At 37.7% G+C, this 23,486-nt stretch overlaps 1 protein-coding gene across 1 annotated transcript in view; it reads right to left on the bottom strand.

Annotated features, from left to right (window-relative positions):
• Positions 1-16,860, bottom strand: part of THBS4 (thrombospondin 4) — a 49,624-nt gene extending 32,764 nt beyond the window's left edge. Inside the window, exons 1-2 of the mRNA XM_074282363.1 lie at positions 16,540-16,860; positions 12,685-12,888 (exon numbers count right to left, since the gene is read on the bottom strand). Of these exons, the coding sequence (XP_074138464.1) occupies positions 12,685-12,888; positions 16,540-16,627 (292 nt within the window). The 5' untranslated portion in view covers positions 16,628-16,860. The remainder of the gene's footprint in view (positions 1-12,684; positions 12,889-16,539) is intronic.
• Positions 16,861-23,486: the final 6,626 nt, after the last annotated feature.

The following is a 23,486-nucleotide window of genomic DNA, read 5'->3' as shown; positions in this document are numbered from 1 at the left end:
CAGAACTTTTGATGTATAGTTTGTTTTGAAAGAAATAGACATAATAAATTTTACAAGGTAGTACAAAATTGCTCTATTTATTTGTGTGCCCTTCTGTACTTTTTTTTGTTTTCTTCTGGGTACTCCCCCTGTCCATACTTGGTAATTCATCTATTGTAACACAGAATTAAAAGAAAAGAGGGAATAAAAGGTAATCCAGCCAAACTAACATTTCAGCCAAATCTAACATTTTATGCAGTGTTCCATACCCATTGTCTACCATTTCTCTGAAGAAGGAAGTATATATTCTCATGCATTCTTCAGATAAAACTCAGTCATTATGACTGCTCAGCTTTTAGTTTTGGCTTTTTTCTCTCTCTCCAGTTTGGTTGTTGTAGCCATTGGGCATTATTTTCCTGGTTCTGCTTCCTTCACCTTGTATCAGTTCAGATAGGACTGACTGATAAAGTTTTGACTGGAATTTCATCTCAAAATTTTTGCTAAAGTTGCAGTTCTGTTTTTAAATTGCCACAAGAGCATCTGTCCCTAAATGTTCTAGTGGTGCTTCAAACTCAAGAGGTTTAGAATTGAAAATTGTATCTCTGAAATCTATCTGGTTTATTTGTATTAATGGTACCACCCTCCTTGCAGTCACCTAAGCTCAAAACCTTAGTGTCATCTTGGTGTCTTTCCTTTGCCTCACATTTCATGTTGAATCAGCTGCCATGTCTCGTGGATTCTACCTCCACATTTCCTCTCTTTCCTGCTCTCTATTTATGCTGGTATTTTTTTTTTTAAATATCCTGGCTCAGATTCATGTTCTTATCTTCTGGACAACAGAAATAAACTGCTGACCGGTTTTTGTGCTTCCAGGCTCTCTTCTGTCCATCTTACTTTTCATACTATTCCCTAAGTAATCTTTGTTATGCACAAAATTGATCAGGTTAGTCTGCCATTAAAAAATAGTTGGTGGTTCTTCATGCTGAAAATCTGGGTTTGTATCCTCCAGTTCTCAGTGACCTTGAATAAATATTTTTGCTTCCTCTGGATCTCAGTTTCCTTCTTTGTATAATTAAGGGGCAGGGCAGATTGACTTGTAAGGTCCCTTTCAGCTTTCTTTATGTGATTCTATGATTTAAAGGATAAACATTATTCCGGTATTCAATGCTTTACAGTTTGGCTTCAATCTGCTTTTGTAACTTTCTTTCCTCCTTTATTCTTCCTTCTGTCTGTCAGTCACACCGAGCTTCAGTTTGCTGGTCACGTCCTCCCTCCTCCAACCTCAGTGCAATTGTAACATGATTTGTGCATGGACTATCCACACTTATCCAGTTATCAAGATTCAGTTTAGGTGCTGCCTTCTCCACAAACCATCTCTGATTTTTCCTCTGCTACAGGTGAAGCTTCCCTCCTCAAATCTCTTGTTTTGAACTCATCTGTGCCTTTTCATATCTTGTATGATAATTGTTTGCATATGTGACTTTCCCTCAATAGACTGTGAACAACAAAGCATTACTGCCTGGTTCCCCCATCCTACCACAATAATCATAGCTAACAGTGTTATAACACTTAAAGTTTGCAAAATGTCTTATTTTTATAGTTATAATATCTTATATTTATAGATAAAATATTTATAATGATATAATACTATGATTATTCCCATTTTCCAGATAAGGAACCTGAGGCAGACAGAAATTAAGTGACTTGTTTGGGGTCACACAATCAGCAAGTTTCTGAGACTGATATTTGAATTGAGGCCTTCTTAACTTTAAGTACAGTATTCTATTTATTCAGCTGCTTAGCTGCCTATAAATTATACATAGCAAACCCTTAAGGAAGGTTTGAATTGAGTTGTTCTTTGACATTGGCCATATTTGTTCACTTTTGATTTTTCTTAAAAAGTTCATTCAAGAAGGTTTTAAATGCCCTGCTGTGTACAGAGAACTGTATTACATGTGGAGTAGAAACTCAGTTTAAATAAAGCAGTCTCAGCCCTCAGATCTTTAATAGCAAGCTGCAAGGTCTTCAGATTTGGGGCCCAGCTAATGCGGACTGGAGGCCACATTGTGTGGCCCAGAGAGAACAGACACCACTAAGAGACCATGACATATGGTGGTAATAAAAATAATCAACACATGCCGATTTGAGTCTGCACCAGAACTCCTGTGTGGCAACATTGCTGAGTACTTAAACTAGGTATAAGCTGCAATGCCTTTTCCCAAGGAATAATAGGCATCCTTTGGCTGGCTCTGCACCCTCCAGCCACTCAAGGAAGGTCACTTTCCATTTTCAGGACTGCCAGATACATTGCTTAGAATAGCTCTATGCTGAGATCAGACAATATAGCTGAAGAATAGTATCTACTCTCATAGAGGGTAATTTGACTGTGATGAGAACCCAAATCTCATCTGGCCGGATTGACTTGACCAACATAGAAGTTATAGTCCTGTGGGAATCTTTTTTATTTTAATTTTTTTGCTATGTGATTTTTTAAATTTAAAAATTATTTCCATTAATATTTATATTTCACATTAAAATATTATATTGAGAAAGGAATTCTGTTACAAATTCATATGCATAGTTGAGCTTAAAAAAGTTGCCAATATAATAGGATATTTTTTTTCCAAATGTCTTTTTTTTTCCTCTTTTTGCAACTACTGGGCATGATTTTTGGCACACTCTTTCGTTGCAACCCATTTCAGAAGGTCACTCATATTCACATTCTTTTCAGAACTCCATTCCAAAAATTCCAAAGGAAATGTGCTGAGTTTTTATATAATATGGGTAACATGAGCTCAACATCAGACAGTTAAATCAAATGCATTGACACCAAGAAAATCCTTCATAGGGTCACTTTACCCTCTCCAGGCCTAGATGACGGCTAGCAGCTGCCAAGATTTTGTCCCTGTGGTAGTTCTTGAAAAAACAACCAGAGGGAAGGTTCACCGGGCTCGCTACTCTTTCGACTGAAGCTCTGGTGCTATCCTGGGAGGGCTCGGAAATAGTAAATAAGCCAGTTTGACTGAGAGAAAGAGTAATATATAAAAAGGCTGGAAATGCAGGGTAGGTCCAGGTTGTGAAAGGTTTTAAATATCGTACAGAAAAGTTTATATTTCATCCTAGAGGCAACAGGGAGCCACTAGAGAGACCTTTCCAGACTCGATACAGCCTATGCTAATATTAGTTTATGCCATTTAATTTGTAGAGCACTTCTACAGTCTTTCAGAACTGGTTTCAGAGTATAAAAACTCGGGTTTATAACCTGGACAGCTTCCTAAAAGTAGAAGAGACAATTCATAACCACATACTTTCCTTGACTACACCATATAGCCATTTTACCTTCAAATGCTCTCAATGAGTAGTGGACCTCTTCCTATCCCAGGGGTAAAATTATATCTTTTGTGATAGACACTCAGCAAACTATCCACTCATTTATGCTTGATTTTGCATTTTTGGTCAAGAATATACATTTATTTCTTAAAAAAAAAAATTCTGACAGTCCTTGACATCAAGGAACTTACATTCTATTAAGTAGGAATAACCTATTTAGGGCTAAGATAATTGGCTGCCTTAGGACATGAGTTTTCCACATCTATAAACAGAGATTGGATAAAGTCTTTGGGGAGATAGTGTAAATAAAATTCAGGCTTTGGTAGATTTTGTATTGCTTAATTCAGAGATCCCTTTTAGCTATGAAAGTCTAAGATATGGCCTTTCTTTGAGAGAGAAAAAATTGACTTTACTATATTATTAATAGTAACTCACAATCATCACTTCATTTGATCTTACAACAATAATGTAAAGCCATTAGGATAAACATTGTTTAAATTTTATAAAAGAGTGAACTGAGGCGCAGGGAAGTAAAATGATTTTCTCATGGTCAAACATACATACATACATACATGATACAAACAATGGTAGAACCAGCATTTGAATTCTTATCTTCTGACACTAAGTATAATCTTCTTTATTCCAAGATAGATTAAACCTGATTTTAAAAGGAAAATTGTTTGTTTCTGTGTATATAAATCCATAGAAAAAAATGTCTAAGCCTGTTCAATCAGTTCCTTTCAAATAACACAAATTCATCAGTAAGAAACTCCCCTAGTTAATCACTTAAAAAACCTTACTCCAGAAGATTTGCTAAGAATTGATGCAAAGTAAAGTAGGCAGAACCAGGAAGCCAGATACACAATGACGCCAACCACCCAAGGAGAAAGAATAATAACACATCAAAATCAAACACTGTGTTATTATAGTGACCTGCATGGTTCCAAAGAAGGTTTATATAAGATTACATTTTCTCTTCTTTGCAGAGCTGGGGGACTCCGGTGTGGAATATAATGCATATTTTTAGATTCAGTTAATATGTTGATTGGTTAGTTTTGCTATACTTTTTTTTTTTTTTTAAATTCTTCGTTATAAAGAATGGTTATAAAGGACTCATCCAGAGTCATCAATCATAGTAGTGAGAGGGGGGGGAGAAAAAGAGTAATTATTCTTCCTTTTCTTTTCTCCCCCTAAGAATAATTATTCTCCCTCTTCCCTTCTCCATCTTTCTAATTTTATACTTCATCTCAGCACATTATCTCCTGTTAGAAATCTGAAGAGTAAATAGGATTCCCTTAATCTGAATCCTTACAATTCATTGCTATCTGCTTATCTGGGACATTAGATACATAAATGGATCAACTCTTTGAGAGGGGGGAATAAAGGGGTAAATCAATGGGGAAAATCAACAGAAGGTGAACCAGAATGGTTTCTACCCCTTTGGAAATAAGGGAACCAAATGAAAGCTGTCCAAAGAAGAACTGGAAGCAGTCTCTTTGTTCCACCCCACCCCAAGCCCGGGTCTTCACTCAAGGGAGCACCATGCTTTGGAAAACAGGTACTGGGTACAAGTGTGTTTCTTCAGCTGTGAGTTAGTCAGCTCTCATTTCCTTTGTTTTGTTCCTTACAAACCAAAGGAGATTTGTGCAGCAATTTTACAGCTGCTCACCCTCGGCTAGGAGGAAGATGCAGTTTGCAGGTTCATAAGCACAAGGATCAGATAAAAATTATGGAAAAGCACTTTAAAAATCTAAAGTGCTATATAAATTGTGGTTGTTATAATAATAATGATACATTTTAATTACATATTTAAAATATGTATGTGTGTATCATAAGGATACCACAGAGATATCCTTTTAAAACTGGATGTCAGGAAGTAGAACTTTGGAAAGAGTACTGAGTTTGGGGTCAAATAGTGTGAGTTTTAATTCTGGTTCTGCCACTAATTACCTATGTTCTTTTTGCTAAGTTGCTTGATGACTCTGGACCTCTGTTTCCTCATATGTAAAATTAGATAGTTGTACTAGATGACCTATAATAGATCATACAGTTCTAAATTTATCATCCAGTAGTTATATAGTCATAACTGTAGACTATGAGACTAGAGAATTAATTTATCAGTTCTGATATATCAAATGAGAAAATATAAACGTCTTTGCAAATCTTAAATTACTATAGAAACATTATTATTATATTATTATTAAATTTATATATATAAATAAATAAAATTAATTATTAATTAATATTAAATTATTATATACACATTAGCTGTTATTATCATTACTGTTTTTAAATGGCTACTACTTGGCTAGAATTTGCTTTTTCTATGCATTTTTCTACCATTGCTAGGTTCTAGAGGAAAAAAGGAAACGTGGATCTGAATCGTTAACCTAAAATTAATTGCCTAAGGTTATTGAATTGTGAGGAAAGAAATCTAGAGGAGTCCTGAGATTGTGGGAAGAGAGGGTTTTAAGCATGGGATAATTTTTTGACTTTGGGGTATGGTCCCTTTTTTTGGCTTGTTTGGGGGCACCTTGATCTCCAGTCTTGCAGCAAACCTTAGGAGAAGCCAGAGACTTCTTGGAATCTTTGGTGATGATACAGTGAAAACGTCTGGTGATCAGCCAAGCTGTAGAGATGAATTTTTCCTTGATTTACCAGACAGTAAGATGACTGAGGGGGTGAGTTCCCCCCCTTTCTCTGTGAGACTTTGAGACTAGAGTACTGAAATTTTTTTTCACAAAAAAGGCATTCGTTTGGACCTCGGAAACAGGATCGGAAGGCTGTGAGGGCAAGTAAGATTTCAGACCCCATTGGGAGTTATGGTTGTCTGCCATTCCATCATTTTAAAGCTAGCATTGTTAATTTCATTATCACCGTAGTCATGAATCTGAGAAATTTTAGTTTCTGCCAAGGTGTGGTACTACTTCCCTAGGCAAACTCTATATTTTATTAGTTTTAATTCTCCTTTTGTAAAAGTAGGCTCTGATTTATATATGTATTCCTTCAAGTCACTTAAAGTTGGAAAGATTAGAATCTCAATGGGATGGGGGCTGAGCCATGAGAGACTAATATATTCTTATATTTATTCATATCTCTAAGCAGAAATCCAGGCTGCATGAAAAGGAACTGTGGGATTCAGAATCAGATATGTGCAAAGAGAGTCAGAACCTATTGTGCCATTTCAGTTACTTGGAGTATTAGCTCACAGCTTGGAAAGTTTATCTGGTGACTTATCCAGATAGAGTTCTCTGAATAGATATTCCAGAAAACCTCTTAGTGCCAATGTAAAGTAAAAATTTCTGTGGGTAAGAGCATGCTCTCCTCCATTCTTATAATTATTACATATAAATGTAAATAAAACATAATTTTGAAAGTTTCTATTGACTTAATTATTTAATATCTTTCAGCTTTTAAAAGTTTAGGATCTGAACATACCTGCTAATTCTGGGGCTAATTTCATAGCACAACAAATATTTATGAAGCTTTTACCCTGTTCAGGACATGATGCTAGATCCTGGGGATTTGACAATGAAAAATTACACGGTGTGTAAACTCCTTAAGGAGTTTACAATCTATTGGGGGTGGGGGTTAAGACATATATGAAGATCATTAGGAATTAGAAAGTGGCTAAATGAATATATTATGAAGAGTCCCTCTAAGAAATTATTGAAAAATATAGAATGTCAAAGCAAGCAAACAGTACAGACCAGCTCCAGGGAACCAGCTGCATTATGAAAGGATAATGTTTTGTCTGTTTGAAGAGTCAATCAATTTACCCAGCATTTTTGAGCAACTACTATGCTCCTGGTGTGTTATATAGTCCATGAGGCTACGAAGAGTCAGACATGGCTGAATGACCCTATTTTAGGCACTGGGCTAAGTACTGAGGGTACAAAGAAAAGCAAAAAGGAATTCAAAAAGCTCTGGTTTTTAGATAGCAAGTTCAGGGTATGCGTTTGGTATTCCACTTGACATCTGATGCAATAATGATTGCATCATTATCTACATTTATCATCATTGTATACTTGTCTTCTTTATTTAGGACCAATGTGTGTTTTAAATAGGATAGCGAGGTGACACAGTGGACAAAAATCCTGCTTGCCTCAGTTTCCTCATCTGTCAAATGAGCTGGAGAAAGAAATGGGAGACCACCTCTGTATCTTTGCCAACAAAACCCCCAGTCATGAAGAGTCAAACATGACTGAAACGACTTAACAACCTGTTTTTAAGGTATTTTCTTGCTTTTTTTCACCCTTTGCAATAGTTTTCCTTGTTTGAATTTGCTAATTGATATTTCTATGTCCCCTTTGCTTTGCCTTGGCAATTTTTATGCCTTCTACACAAACATAAGTGGAAAATCACCAAATTTATATTCCTGAAAGTTCTGTTAGTTTTCCAACTACATTAAATTACAAAATCTGGTGTGTTTTAAAAAATCACTTAGAGTGGTTTGAACAGATGTAAATGCAACATAATATAAATATGTATAATCAAAATAAAACATATGGAAAGGAAATATGTGAAGTAGTATTTAACATAAGTACAATGCTTTATGTTTGTGATGACTAATTAATGCATTTTTCACGGCATGTAAATGAGGCTTATCATAATCATTTTGTTTTCTAAGGCTTACAAACTAGGTGAAGATTATAATGAAGGATGGATGCAAAGTTAGAATTGAAAATGGAGTTTTCTGGAGCATGTACAAAGCTCATTAAGCAAGGGCAGAGTGAATAGAATCACAGAAGAATTGAATATTAAAGATTCTGCAGACCTCAGAGGTAGATTATCTACACTGGTGGTTCTAAACATCAGGGTCTTGAACTCACCAGGGACTTTGGGTAGATTTTAGGATATCTTTGAAAGTAGAGTTTTTGTTTGATAAACTATATTTCAATATAATTGACTTTTTTTGAAGATACATGTACAAATATACATATATAAGTATTTTATTAGCTTGAACCAAAATCTGCTCTCCTTTGACTATCACCTATTGCTCTATTTTTGTTTTATAAAATCATATCGACTAAATGTCTTTCATATGAGAACCCTTTACTTATTTGACAGCTAACTGTACTAGATTCCAAGCAAGTTTTTGCTCCAGGCTAAATATTTCTAGTTCCACAAACGGTTATCCAAATTCCATCATTTCCAGACAGAAGAACCATGGTGTAATAGAGAAAAAGATAGCCTTGAGACTAGGAGAATCTGAATTCAAGTCCTACACCCAACATGGGTATATAAGACTGGCAGGGTTGAGATATATCATAGGTCTTTCATAAGAACTTTGATATCAATTGTGAGAAATGGGAGACTAGTTCAAGACTATCTAGCATAGCATTTCTGCATCAAAGGAGAAGCTCTACTCTATAAGCAGAGCAGAATTGCAATAGTTCAAAAGCAATGTGAAATGTGTAGAAACATCTCCTTTCCAAATGTTCCTATGGACTATTTGTGCTCACCCTGTGGCAAAGCCTTCTGAGCTTATGTTGGCTTGATCAGCACCATTGGACATAGTGCACATTGACTCTGACATCATGATGTCACTTTGGTCCCCTTTGATTAAGGATGACAACAAAGGAATGTGACCCTGGAACAGTCACTTAACCTGTCTCTCAGTGCTCTGGGTAATTCTAAAACTATGAGTTGCAGAGAAAGTACTGACTTTCATTGGTAATGGGAGCTCCCTCTTCTTGGAAATTTCCTGTGCCAGTGAGATTATGGTTCGTATACCCACATTTTGCCATGGTATTTATTCTCTTTTAGATTCCTTCAATTTTGTCAATGTTTTTCTTAAAGGTGTTCAGAGACAACTGGGAGTAAAATTAATGCTCATCAACTGGAAAATGGTTAAATGAATTATGTTATATCAATATAATGGAATATTTCTGGGACATAAGAAACAATATTTATGAAGAATTCAGAAAAGCGTGGGAAGATACATAAACTGATGCAAAGGAAAATCAATAGAACTAGGAAAACAATATATATCATGACTACAATATAAATAGAAGAAATACAAAGACAAAACCAAATACTATTTATTTAAAATGTTCAAATTTGAACCTAAAGAAGAATTGGGAAATTTATATTGATCTCAAATTTTTTTTTATTACATACATGAAGAATGATGTAACATTGCAAGATTGTCAGATATGGTGTCTATCTTAGTTACTTTCTTTCTCTCAATATTATTGCACCCATCATGTGTCAGGCCCAAATCCTTTTAGTAAACATTTTAATGTAAATAGTACATGGAAACTTCCCCAAAATAATGTTAAATATTTAACATCTCTTATGCTATATCTATTTATTTTTGGGTTCTTAGAACACAGGTGACAATATTCACAGGCTTATAATATGATTTTATTTTGGAAAAAAATTCTAAGATTGTGTCTAAATATCCTATCCATCTAAGAGTTTCCTAATCATATCCTGTTTGATTTTACTCAATTAAATCTCGAACATTCCTCAAATGTAACTCATTCCATAGCCATAACAATGCTTCTGACTCTACTCCATGCATTACAACTACTTTAATCTGACTATAAGGGCAAAATGTTTATATGAATAGTCATTTGATTTTTCAGAGGAAAAGGCTGAGAAAAGATATGGTAGTTTTCTACTCAGAATCATAACTGAAGTCATTCTTCTTAGAACTTTGGAATGAGAACCCCAGAGGAAGGAATAACAGGAAGGTTGGGAAGGAGAGAACTCAGGAAAGAAAGAATGAGGAAAGAAAACAAGCATTTATTAAGTGCCTGCTGTAAACTAGGGACTGTGCTCAGTCATAGAGGACCAGTGGTGGCCATTCAGGACTTCTCTCTATCCATGTTACTAAAAATCTCACGGGTTACTGTGAAGGTCTCATATAACTTTAGAGAATGAAATATGTGTATTCCAAGTCTCTTGTAAATCAGATTTATCATGAATTTTTTTTCTTAAGAAAATCCTAATTTAGCTCTATGGAATATAATTCAGTCTGGAATGGTACAGAAGGTCAATTGTCACTTTTGTACTTATGGGTAGCCCATAACTGGAAGGGGAGGGACAGAATGTGGGACTAGGGAGCAAAATCTCATCTTCTACTATAGAAACCTCTGTCTGCCTACCAAGCTCATAGATTCAGGACTGGAAAGGATATTTGTTTTAGTCCAACCACTTGATTACAAATGAGGAAGCTGAGGCATGCCCCCCCCAAAAAATGGTGAAACAACTGTTTAAGTTCATACAGGGAGTAACAGAACTGATATTTGAACTCAGGACCTGTGATTTCTGCTCTAGAGACTCCACTTTTCCCATTGCCCCTGTAGGCTATATGCATGTAATGAGAAAAGAAAAATCTTTCATGCTTCCACAAGCTGATAGCTGAAAATCTAGAAATATCCTGAGAGCTCAACTCATTTAATCCACTCCTTTTATAGATGGGGAAACTGAGGCCCAGAAGGATAATCAAACCAAAAATCAAACTTGGGTCTCCTTCCAATGTCAGCAATCTTTTTTCTATCCTAGTGATGAAAATGTAGTTATTCTATCAAGGCTCCCCTCACTTGATTGAAGACCTTACAGTCTTATGTTGGTTTGAGGCAAGGGAATGAACTAAATAATGTTTTAGTTACTACTTAAGATGGAAAAAAAAGAACTGGAATGGTTCCTGACCATTAATTATGATCATGTTCCCCAGTTCCCTGTTCTTCCTTTATACTTTCCCCTATTTCCATTAACACTGTTACCAAAAGGGAAATTTAAAAGAAAAGAGGAGGAAGGAAAAAATCATTTTGATGTACTATATGTGAAGGAGTGTGTGAGTACATATGTGTACCCTTACCAATGGAACCAAAAGTCCTTGAAGGACTGTTCTTAAATTCTAAGACTGGAAGGGTCTTGGAATTAAATCATTAAAGAAATTAGTGGAGACCCACTCTCTTCTTCATTTCAGACATGGTGATCACCATAAGATACTCTGATGGTTATTTAATTATTTTACTTTCTCAAGCTTAGAGAATAAATCATTCAGTCATGAATAATTCTATAAGAGTTTATAATACCGGTAATGTCTCTACTATAAGGGTAAATTGAAATAAAGTGTCAGATCTCATTAGGACCAACCAGTCAAATTTTGCTTTTATTTATTAGGTAGAACATATATGTATTTGTCTTATTCCCTGGTAACCAGAAACATGTGTAGTACTAAGGGGTGAGGTGGGGGAAGAAAAAAGAGATCAGATTGCTTATTTCTCTGGGAACCATTCAGGAGTACTTGGAGTATCTCCCTCTGATAGCAAAAAACAAAAGAAGAAAATTGTTGCCTGATTGGGAGCATTTACTTTATGAGCAAATGGGTCTTGAGACAATCTGTACAAATCCTTGGATTTAGATTTGCTTTCTCCTTCAAGCCCAGGAAGGTGCTTTTAGCTCATTTATATGGATGAGGAGGAGGAGAGAAGCTTCCTTAGTGTGGAGGTGGAAAGTGGGAAGTGCACACACATATACACACACACCACACGGTTGGAGAGGATGCTGTTTCCGGATTACTGGACCTTCTTAGCTCTTGGGAGAGAAGGGATTGTTAAATCATTCATTTTTAGGTGGGCACAAAATCCCTCTTCTAGCCTTGTGTATTACCCATTAACACTCTCTGTGCTTTGTCCCTTTGGTTAATCCTTTCAGAACTGAGGCCCCAGGGCAACAATTGAGTGTAATTTAGTCACACAGCATCTTTGTATAATGGAAAACATTTCTGCTTTCCTCCTTTTCATCTCCTGCCAAAGAGAGGGAGGCAACATAGTAAAGAGGATTTGGAGGTCAAAAGTTGTTCAGTTATTTTTCAGTCATGTCTGACTCTTCATGACCCCATTTTATGTGTGTGTGTGTGTGTGTGTGTGTGTGTGTGTGTGTGTGTATGTACAAAAATAATGGAGTAGTTTGCCATTTGCTCCTCTAGCTCATTTTACAGATAAAGAATTGAGAAATAGGGCTAAAATGACTTGCTTAAGGTCACACAACTAGTAAGTGTCTGAGGTAGAATTTGATTCATTCCTTTTATCTACTGTGCCATCTGTACTGTCCATAGTACCGTTTCCTATTTCTGTGACTGACCAACCTACCTACCTAGATTTCATTTTCTTGTTCCGAAATGAGGGAATTAAACCAGCTGTTTTCTGAGGTCCTTTCCAGGTTTTTATCTATGAACCCATGTCCTACATATGTGCACTTGGAAAAACTGGACTCAATGAATAGGCAGTGGGAAAGGAAATGAGCCTTGAGTGAAAAGAAAATTATAAGGAATACAATCTCTCCTCTAGGACAAGGAATATAAGATCACAACACTGGGAAATTTTTGAAGAAGTGATTTCCCCGTCCCATGCTTACCTTTGTTTAGACGTCCCATCACTGTAAATTCAAAATACTTGCTGTTATCTGTTGAAGAGTAAAGGCCAAATATGGTGGCAGAACTTTTTGTCTGCAGCTTAAAGGTTGACATCACGTAGACTTCATTCAGGGTGGGATCCATTAAGATTGGTTTCAGGAGACTCGTAACCAGTTTTTGGTTTGAAGATGAAAGAAGATCGAAGACTGTAAAGAAGCAACGTGGAAAGTTAAACAGTAGGTTAACCCACAAGCAGTAATACTTCTACAGAATGAAACCTAACCTTTCACTACTGAGCTTTGAGGCCAGATACCAGGTGACCCTGTAACAATTAGCCCTTTGCTTACTTACTCAGAGTAAACAAAGACTCCCATTACAAGGCTGAATCACTAGCGTTGTTTTATAAAATAATGGTATGGTAATTTAATTCATTGGTCTAGTCCTGTAATCTCACTTCTCCTACCCGAAAAATTCTCATAGATCCTTCCTGCCCATATCAGTGTCTCAGCAACAGTGCCCTGAGAGGCATTTAAGGAAGTGTGAGCCAGTGGTTGCAGGGGACCAGCAGGAAAGAGCTGAGACAGTACTGAACTGAGAAACACTCCTGTTTAGGAACTAGAAATGAAGAGGAAGAAAAGAAGAACTATGGGTAGAACATTATTTTTTACCGATCATTCTTGTGGCCCAAAGAATGCTAGTGTTGCTGTGGGGTCCCTTACATGTTCTGGGTATGAAGGAATTAATTTAATGTTCACACTCTCTGACCCTTCACTAAAACCTTTAATGCCTCCTTGGGTTGGAGGTGGGTCTAGGATCTCATGCTAGAGAAGTGAAAACTTTGATGGGAAGGGAAAAACTTAGAATTCAATTCTAGGGCTAGTGATGACTTGGAGAGAAGACAGCAACTCATGATGACTGTTTAAGGGATGGAGAGAATTGTGTTGGTGAAGGGACTATCCATCCTGATGAGATCACAGTTCTAGTTCAAATTTGAGTTCAGGATCAGAAAGGAACCAACCTAGGGACTTGGGATGTAGAGCAGAGCAGTAGAAAGGGCTCTAGGTTTGGGTCTGAATATTGACTCTGCTGCTTAATATCATGGTGACCCTGAACAAATGTCTTCATTTCATTAATCCTTAGTTTATCTATAAAATTAGAGAGTTGAATTAAATGGCTTGTAAGGTCCTTTTTGGCTCAAAAGTTTATGATCCTTAAGGTATCGAAGAAAAATAGCGCAGTCATATAGTGAAGCAGCAGAGACTTTACAGATAGATTGTACCAAAGGTAAGCCAGTAGTTGTCTCTAATTCTGAGTATGCCTTACCTTAAATGGAACCAGCCAGTCGCACTTTCAAAGACTGAGCTGGGTCATTGAGCCAAGTATGTTCACGGACTATGTAGCAGGAGGAAATAGCATAAGTTGCAGCTTTAGTAGCCTATGTAGCATTGGAGAACTTCTTTTGGTCCCTTTAAAAAAAAAAAGCTACTCTCTTTGAGAATTAAGAGGCCCATTATTTTTTAAGAGACAAAAAAATCAGATTTTAAATTGGGTTGATTGGATATGTGCTGAAAACCAACAGTGCTTTGAGAGTGCAAGGAAACACACACTGTGCAGTGCGTGAGTGGCAGTTCACATCCAGAGCCATTGCCTAGAATTTGTTCTCTGTGTGGTGTGAGGGAATCTTGGCCAGAACATGAAGGCTGCTACCTAATGTGTTTCAGAAAAAGGGAATGGAATCTTTAAACCTGGGGAGGAATGGAATTTTGAGACTTTCACCTGTAGAGGAAAGGGAGAACAAGGCAATACTGTTTAAAACTTCACTACAGGAGGTTCCACTCTCCAGAGAGTCTCTGTAATCTTAAAATTCAAGGATCACTCTCAAAACTAAATACATTTGATTTATGTTCTTGCTTTTTACCAGGATCCCTTCGGTGACTTACTGTGGGCAAAAATCTCAGTTCCTTTTATCTGCACCATTGAATTTTCTTCTCTTATGGAGTCATGGTGGAGATTAATTACTGCTGAGCTGCCCAAGTGTTTTGAAGAGGAAATGAGTCCTCTGTACATTTATTCCATTGCTGAGGTTAGCCCTCAAGGTAAGCATTACCTCCTGGGTTAGAGGCAAAGTTTCTGTTCCCAAATGAATTCAACTAGTACATTGTGTATTTCTAGAAAGTTCAGAGGAGAAAGGAACTCTGTAGTTTCATATTTTCATTGTTTTCAAAGCTGGAAAGAATGTGATAAATTTGTTCAATTGTAAATAGGAAATTTCAGATAGACAGATATATTTGACACTTGAGAGTCTACACTGATCAAATCAAGAAGATAATTATCAATTTTTCATTTTATGTTGCATAGATTGTGTCTAAGTGTGTACAAGATAATCCTACCCTTATTCTGTCCAAAGGAGTAGGAACTACCCGGACAATCCCTATTCAGATAGAATTTACAAAATTTATCAAACAAGAAATCTATAAATGTAATTCGAAATATCACTTATGATCTGCCAAATGACTTCTGCAGTAATGAAATCTCTTTTGCGTTATGTAAGAAGGAAAGTTTCCTTACTCCGAAGTTCAAGTCACAAAGAATTCAAGTTACCGAGCATTTCAAATAGGTTTTCCAAACACTAAGGCAGAGGTCCAGTGCACCCTTAAACCACTCTTCTGGTTGCCTGGGCTGGAAGTGAGCAGGGCAATTTGCTAAAACCCTATAGGAATGCCAAGGTTATTGGAGGGCTAAAGATCTCTGAATGTAGATGTGATTGACTTCATTTTGGAAATATTAATATTCTGAGATCTTCTGAGGAATAAAGAAGCTTCTAAATATTTGTGGGTTTTTTTTCTTGTTTTATTTCCCCAGTATACTAATGATCTAAGTCTGTCACCAACTTTAAACAAAGGCCATTTCTGGATAACACATAACACTTGCTATTAGCTCTTCTTACTTAACTAACACTATCTTTTTTGAGGTTTACATTAATTTTCTGAAAGAGCTCTTCACATATTTCATACTTAAATGACAAAATGGTTTGAGGTCTGACTTTTCAGAGTGGATAATATCTCTCCTTGAGAAGAAAAGAGGAGGGATTACTCAGCTCCTCTCAAATCCCAGGTGAGCTCAGGGTTCCCTTTGCTTGCCCAGGGGAGGAGACAGAAAAGTTGCAGTGGAAACAGGAGAGGACACTTTGGAGGGGTTAATGGGTATGGCCAACCTGGAGCGTATTTTTCAGGGGCATGCCATATTTCAGAAGATTTACAGTCGTTATTTATAAGGATGTCCAACACATTATGGGAAAAAGCTAGAGGAAAAGGAAGTTAGGAATACTAAAACTTCTTTCTGAGGAGAAAAACTCATTTTAATAAGTATAAGAAAGGCTATTTTCCAGACTCTTATTTTTAAATGAAAAATCTTGTGGAAAATGCCAGTGTGAAAACACTCCCCCCCCCCCCCCCCCCCCCCCCCCCCGCAAAAAAAAATTAGTATTCGTATCTCTGCACCTCACCCCTTACCAAGAAACAAACACCCTCCCATTGCAGGAATGTGATTATTTCACAGACAGGTTTTGAGACAGAATTTTCAAGATGGACAGGACCTTAGTAATTTTAGACATAATTTTGATTACATGATTGCTACTGCTAGTAACCTGTTCTTAAATTTTGACCTATGGGAGATAGAAGAGATCAGGAATTAAGAGGAACAAGAGCTACCTTGAGGGGTTCATTTGCACCCAGGGCAAGTTTCAGACTAGTTTGATTTGATTTTTAAATCTGCCTGTTTATCAGAATCCCACTCTTAGTTTAGTGGCAAGCTCTCAGCCCAGTCCCAGCCCAGGGACAATCCCTGAGTCTACTTACCTTGAGGTGCAGCCTGGGCTCCAAAGCCCGGCCAGGACTGGAGGAATATGTGCAGGAAGAGGAAGGCAGCTTTGAGTGTGGGCAACATAGCGCCTTCTCCTGATTCTGTTGGCTAGTGAGGAGAGCAGAGGGCACAGCAGCCCAGATGTTCTGTCTGTGTGTATGTGCGTGTCGGTCTTGGAGCAGTTCAGGTGGACGATGCTCAGAACTGGGCTGTGTCCCAGCCAGACTTGTTCCCTGTGCAGTTCAGTCCCTCCAGTGGAGGAGACAGAAGCTCAGCGGTGGCACGTCTAGGGCCAGCCAGACGGGAGCTCTGTGAGTGGGGCTCAGCATCTAACGGGGCTGTTTATGCTCGGGGCTGCCCCTGGCCAGGCGCTGGGGGAGGGACCGAAACCGGTTGCAGCCCCCTTGGCCATGACTCTCTCTTCACGGGTTGGGAGGCGCCGGGGCGGGGTGGGCGGGCGGGAAGGGTCTGGATGGACCCCAGGAGGAGCCCAGAGGAAAAAATGGGGGCCAGAGACCTGGAAGGGCATAGAGCAGGAAAGTAAAGAAGTCAGAAGGTTTCTGGGAAACAGGAGAGAATGGAAGAGGGACGTAAAGAGTGGGAGAACGGACGGACGGGAAATGAATGAAGAAATGGGGCATGAGGAGGGGGAATGTCTGGGAAGGAGTGCGAGAGAAAGAGGAAATTAAGTGAAAAAATAGTACGAAGAAGAAAGCAGGGAACGAGAGACTAGGGTAAGGAAGATGGGGGTTGGAGGGGAGGAAGAAAGAGGAAAGGAGAGAAAGTAAGGGAGGCGAGAGAAATTGACACACCCAACAGACTGACCAGCCTGGGCTCTCCTTGACTCTCTCCACACTTGATACTTTCTTTGTGTCTGTCCCGTTGATTTTCTAATTGTTCTTTCCCATTATAAAAGGATAAATAGGAAGCTGATCGTCCTGAAACCGCCCTTGTGATTTCGAAGTTCAGGAAACTTCTTCCCAGGTATTCCACCATTCAGCACAGAGTTGATTGCCATTTCTTTTGGTATGGTCATTAAAAGGAAAGATCATTGCTATATTAATTTAAAAAAAGATTGGTTTGAATAGCACTCTAAAATAAAAGTCAAACCACATATAGCTAAAATTTTATCACGATACTTTCCTTGAGGGACTGATATAGATTTGGGTTTTTATGTTGATTAGAAAGAAAGATGCCTATCTTTCAACAGAGGTAACCCTGGTTCTCAAAGACTATTCCAGATGACAAACTCCATCAGGCTCCATCGAGATGGAAAGGCAAAGGTTTTCAGTATGAGCCCAGTAATGAACAATGTGCTGTCTGGGGACCTGCCTAGAAGATGCTTGGCATCTGAAGGTTGGCCAGAAGGGCAGGAAACTTTGGCATGGGCGCCCCATGTTTAAACCCCATTGATCTGTGCTTCCACATTCATAGAAAACACACACAAATCTTTAATACGTACACACCTATTGGAAACAGGCTATTTGATATCATGTCACCTATTAAGTGATTGACAGAAACAGTCTTACAATGCATTTTTTGGACACATTTGATGGACACGTCTACTTCTAAGATGAATTCTATTTCATGGAGTCACAGAATCTAAAAGTTTGAAGAGATTTCAGAACTGATCTTATTCAACAATACCTTCTAACATATTCTTGACCAATGGTCATCCAAACTCATCTTAAAGACCTCTGAGATGTGTAACCAACTCTTTCCTGAAACAGACCCACTTTAGTATGACTCTAATTATTATAAAGTTTTTCTTATATCAAGCCTAAATCGCCCCTCCACAACTTCCTTTTGTAGTAAAAGGCTAATGACCCATTGGAACTTTAAAAAGGTTCTGACCCTTCCCTCTGTCTCTTCTTCCTTAATACTTCTTTAATTCTGTTCTATGGTATAACAAATCTAACACCTTCTTCCACACAGAGTCTCTTCAGATAGTTGGACAGTATGCTGACCCTTCTAAGTGTTCCCTTTTGCAGATAAAGACCTCCCGTTCCTTCCAACCATAATATGGCATAGTCTCTAAAATTTTCACCATTTTGGTCACTTTTTCTGTACGTGCTCTAAGTCTTTCACAAATTATGGGACCCAGAATTGAACACAGAATCTTAGATGTTGCCTCATCAGGAAAGAATATAGTGGAATTATTTATCAGTTTGTTCTTTCTGAATATTATGCCTCTCTTTATGCAGTCCAGCAATTTTAGGTGGCACAGTGGATAGAGTGTCTGGACTGAAGACAAACTCATCTTCCTGAGTTTAAATCTGTCCTCAGACACTCAGCAGCTGTGTGACCCTTTATCTTGTTTGCCTCAGTTTCCTTATCTGTAAAATTAACTGAAGAAGGAAATGGCAAACCCCAGTCCCTTTGCCAAGGTAATTCCAAATGGAGTCATGAGGAGTCAGACATTAGTGAAAAATTATACTGCTACAAAAACAACAGCTCTTCTTGGTTGCCATGTCACATTATTGATGCATATTGTGATTCCATTCAATTGTAGCCCCAAAGAATTGCTGTCTAGTCATACTTCCTCCATTCTATATTTGTTGAACTGATTTTTAATTATTATATTTAATATTATGAAATTTGCTCAATTTTCCTAGTCTGTAAACATTTTTTTGAATTCTGTAATATATTCATTAGCTTTCTCACTTTGCATCATATGCAAGTTTGATAAGGATGTCTTCTATGGATTCATTCAAGTCAATGATAAAAAGGTCAAACGGAATAAGATCAAGGACAGATCCCAAGGAAACTTCATCAGAGATGCCCTTCCAAGTTGATATTGAATCTTTAATGACAACTCTTTTGGATCTGGTCATTCAACCAATTCTAAATACACTGAACTGTACTTACATCTAGCCCATATCTCTTCATCTTGTCCCTAGGGGGGCATGAGAGATGATTTAAAATGCTTTGCTAAAACCTAAGTATACTATATTTACAGCATTTCTCAGTCTAATAATTATCACTTTTATAAGGCCTTCCAGAATTTTGCTAGAAATAAAAGTGATATGGAAGGAAGAAAGGAAAAAAAGAAGGGAAGGAGAGGAGAAAAAGAAAAGAAGGAATGAAGAAAACAAGTGAGGAAAGGAGGAAAAAAAGAGGGAAGAGATTCAAAGGAGGAAGGATAGAAGAAAGAAAGCAGGCAAAGAAGGGAGAAAGAAAAAAAAGGGGGAAAGGGAAGAAAGGGAGAAGAGTATTTATTAGGTTTAACTATGCCACCTGAACTCTGGCCATCTTCTTCCTTCTCTTCCTACTACAGGGGCTTAAGCTTTTCCTCTGACACTTGGAGTATAATAGGAGACCTTTTACCTTATGGTGTGTGAAATGAAGCCATTATACCATTTCCTGATTATTTTCTGTAGCATGTTGCTACTTGCATATCCACCTCACTCAAGGTGAGGTGCAGAGGCTGTTCTGCTTACTTGTATTTGTATCTCAGCAATTAGCTTAGAAAGTCCTATCATTGCTAATATCTTCTAGGTTTCCCCTTGTTAGCCAGCTTTTAGTAAATCATGGATCATTTCATTTACATATTCTTATTCTCCTCTACTAATTACTATGCACAAAAATCCCAAAGCACAGCTCAGAAAGTGAAGGTAGTACATAATAATCCCTGTCCAGGAATTCATTCTCCTAAAAAAGAAGGGAACATCCCTAACACATTTACCTCTTCAAAAAAGGGAGCATCATTGGAACTGCCAAACCACTATCCTAAATAGGATGCAGATTTGGAGGACCACAACATGCTTGTCTTATCTCTAGTCCTTTTGAGACATTGGTTGCTCTATGGAATTTCCTTAAATAAATTTACTCTGGAAGTCTAATGCCCATGCTTCCTCTTCCTTTCCCTAGTGCAGATTCTTGGGTTAGCATATAATCACTATTTGGGAGAACCACTCACCACCAAATTAAGGCATTTATATATGTAGGAGAAAATGATCAAGTTTCCTCCTCGTTTCAAAATTTCTCAAACTTGAAGAGCCCTACTTCCAATAATTTCAGTGAAAGGCTCTAGGTTATTTGGGTTAACTTCTGGGACTCAGGAATTTGACTGGGTGACCTCAAAATTCCCTTCCAAATGAAGGATGCTATATAAATGATGGGCACTACGATGTTTCCTTAATGATACTGATAAATATGCAAAGGAGATTCAATTCAATTTTTCAAATATTGATTACTTATCTTCTATGTGTCAGGCATTGTGCCAGGCATTAGGCATACGATGACGAAGACTAATTCCTCTTGCCGTCAAGGGGCCCAAGTCTTACCAAGGATGTAAAATTCATACCCGGATAAATGTAAATCAGGTAATTTGAGGATGGAGAAAACACTAATAATTTGGGCCACCTTTAAAGGTTTTGCCTAAGAGGTGACACCTGAATTAAGCTTTGAAATAAGCTAAAGATTCTAAGAGGCAGAGCTGAGGACGAAGTGCATTCTAGGCAGGAGTTTCAGCCTGTGAGACATCATAGGAACACCGAGTTCAGGGAAAAGCTATTGGGCCAGGTTGGCTGGTACATAGAGTACACAAGAAAGAGTAATGGGAAATACATCTGGAAAGGTAGTTTGGAATTGAGTTGTGGAAGGCTTTAAATGCCAGACTGAGAAGTGCAGATTTTAATCTTTTAGCAACAGGAATCCCCTAGGGATTTTTGGTCAGGGAAATAACATTCTTAGATTTGACTTAGTAGCTAGATGAGTGGATAGATTGAAGAGGAGAGAAAATGGAGGCAGGGAAGCCAATTAGGAGCATATTATAGTAATAGAGGTAGCAGGCTGGGATAGTTATGTGGCCAGAGAAGGGTGGGAATGAGAAGCTTTGGGAAAGTAAAAATCAACAGACTTGGTAACTCATTAGAAAAGGGGGGTGATTGGGCAGCTAGGTAGTGTAGTGGATAGAGCACCTGCCCTGAAGTCAGGAAGACCTGAGTTCAAATCTGACCTCAGAGAGTTAATACTTTCTAGCTATGTGACCCTGGGCAAGTCATTTACCCCAATTGCCTCAACAAAAAACCAGCAAAAACAAATTTAAAAAAATAGAAATGAGGGGGTGAGGAAAAGAAAAGGTCAGGGACAATTCCAGGGTTGTTTATCTGAGGGTCTGTAAGCATAATATTGTATTCAAAAGAAATAGAGGTGGAAGGGGTGGGAATTGGAGGGAAGATGATTAATTTTTGTTTTGATATGCTTGAATTTGAGATATTGAAGAAATACCCAGGTGAAGATGTTGAACAAGAAATTGGAGATGTGGCTACTGAGATCAGGGGAGAAATTATGATTGCATATATAGCTGAGGGAGTCATCTATTTAGATCTGAACCCAGAGAAGATGATGAATTCTCCAAATATATACATGTATATATATATATATATATACATATATATATATAAATGTATGTATGTATAGGGACAAAGGAAAAAGTATTGGTGGGATACCCATGTTAAGGAGGTGGGAATAGTTAAAAGACTGAGAAGCCATAGACTGGTGTGAGAAGAACCAGGAGTGTATGATATTTTTGGAAGCCAAAAGGGGAGAGTATATCTAGAGAAGGTAGTCAAATGTCAAAAGCTACAGAGGTCAAATAGAAAGAGGAATGAAAAATATTCCAGTTGATTTAGTAATTAAGTGATTGTTAGCCTTGGAGTGCATGTAAGAAATTTCAGTCAAAGAGTAGTGTTGAAAGTCAGATTTCAAGAGGCTAAGAAGTCATTGACAGATGAGAAAGTGGAGACAATTGAGTGCCTTTCCTAGAAGTTTGGCTATAAAAAGAAGAGATATAAGACAACAGGTTCAAGAGAAAGTTTTTAAGTGGTAGGGAAGATTTTGTTGTTTGTAAAGCATCAGGAAAAGAAACATTAAATTGGGGTTCTCAACTTTGTGTGTGTGTTATGCATTGCACCCCTTGGCTAATCAATCCTTGACTGCTTCCAGACTGGTATTTGTGACTCAGTGCTGAAGGACTTGGGCATTCTGGGGATAATAAAGCAACCCTTTTATTAACCATTGAGCAGGAAGAGCCTATGATCCAGTGAATCATTTAAAAAACCAAGTAACTCTCCCTTAGATTGCTTCTTAGGCAATTGGGGAAAAGATGAATAAATTGTAGTATGTAAATATAATGGAATATCATTGTTCTATAAGAAATAATGAAAGAGAGAATTTCAAGATATCCCACTTAGTATACCTTTATACAAAGTAAAATGAGCAGACCCAGGATAACACCATAAGGGAAAACAAAAAACAGAGAAAAAACCCCACTTTTGAAAGACAAGAACTCTGATCAAAGCAATGTTTCTGTGGGGCCCAGGATGTTACTCACCTTGACAGAGAAATAGTAGATACAAGGTCTAGAGATGAGTTTTTAGGTATGGTCACTGTGTGGGTTCATTTTGCTCTACTGTGCTTGTTACAAAGCACTTTCCCTCCTCTTTCCTTCCTTCCTTCCTTCCTTCCTTCCTTCCTTCCTTCCTTCCTTCCTTCCTTCCTTCCTTCCTTCCTTCCTTCCTTCCTTCCTTCCTTCCTTCCTTCCTTCCTTCCTTCCTTCCTTCCTTCCTTCCTTCCTTCCTTCCTCCCTCCTTCCCTCCCTCCCTCCTTCCCTCCCTCCTTCCCTCCTTTCTTTCTTTCTTTCTTTCTTTCTTTCTTTCTTTCTTTCTTTCTTTCTTTCTTTCTTTCTTTCTTTCTTTCTTTCTTTCTTTCTTTCTTTCTTTCTTTCTTTCTTTCTTTCTTTCTTTCTTTCTTTCTTTCTTTCTTTCTTTCTTTCTTTCTTTCTTTCTTTCTTTCTTTCTTTCTCTTTTTTGTCAATTGGAGGGTCAAAAAGGAAAGGGAAAGGTTAGTAAAAGTGATACCACAAAAAGAAGATACTGATTAATTTTTTTAAAGCACAGAATTAGAACAGAAGGAAGTATCCACAAGCAGGATAGTTTTG

The sequence above is a fragment of the Sminthopsis crassicaudata genome, chromosome 1 (genome assembly GCF_048593235.1).
Source record: "Sminthopsis crassicaudata isolate SCR6 chromosome 1, ASM4859323v1, whole genome shotgun sequence".
In the NCBI taxonomy this organism is placed as follows: domain Eukaryota; kingdom Metazoa; phylum Chordata; class Mammalia; order Dasyuromorphia; family Dasyuridae; genus Sminthopsis; species Sminthopsis crassicaudata.
Note: the sequence above shows the minus strand (reverse complement) of the source record. Positions and strands in the feature narration are given on the sequence as shown.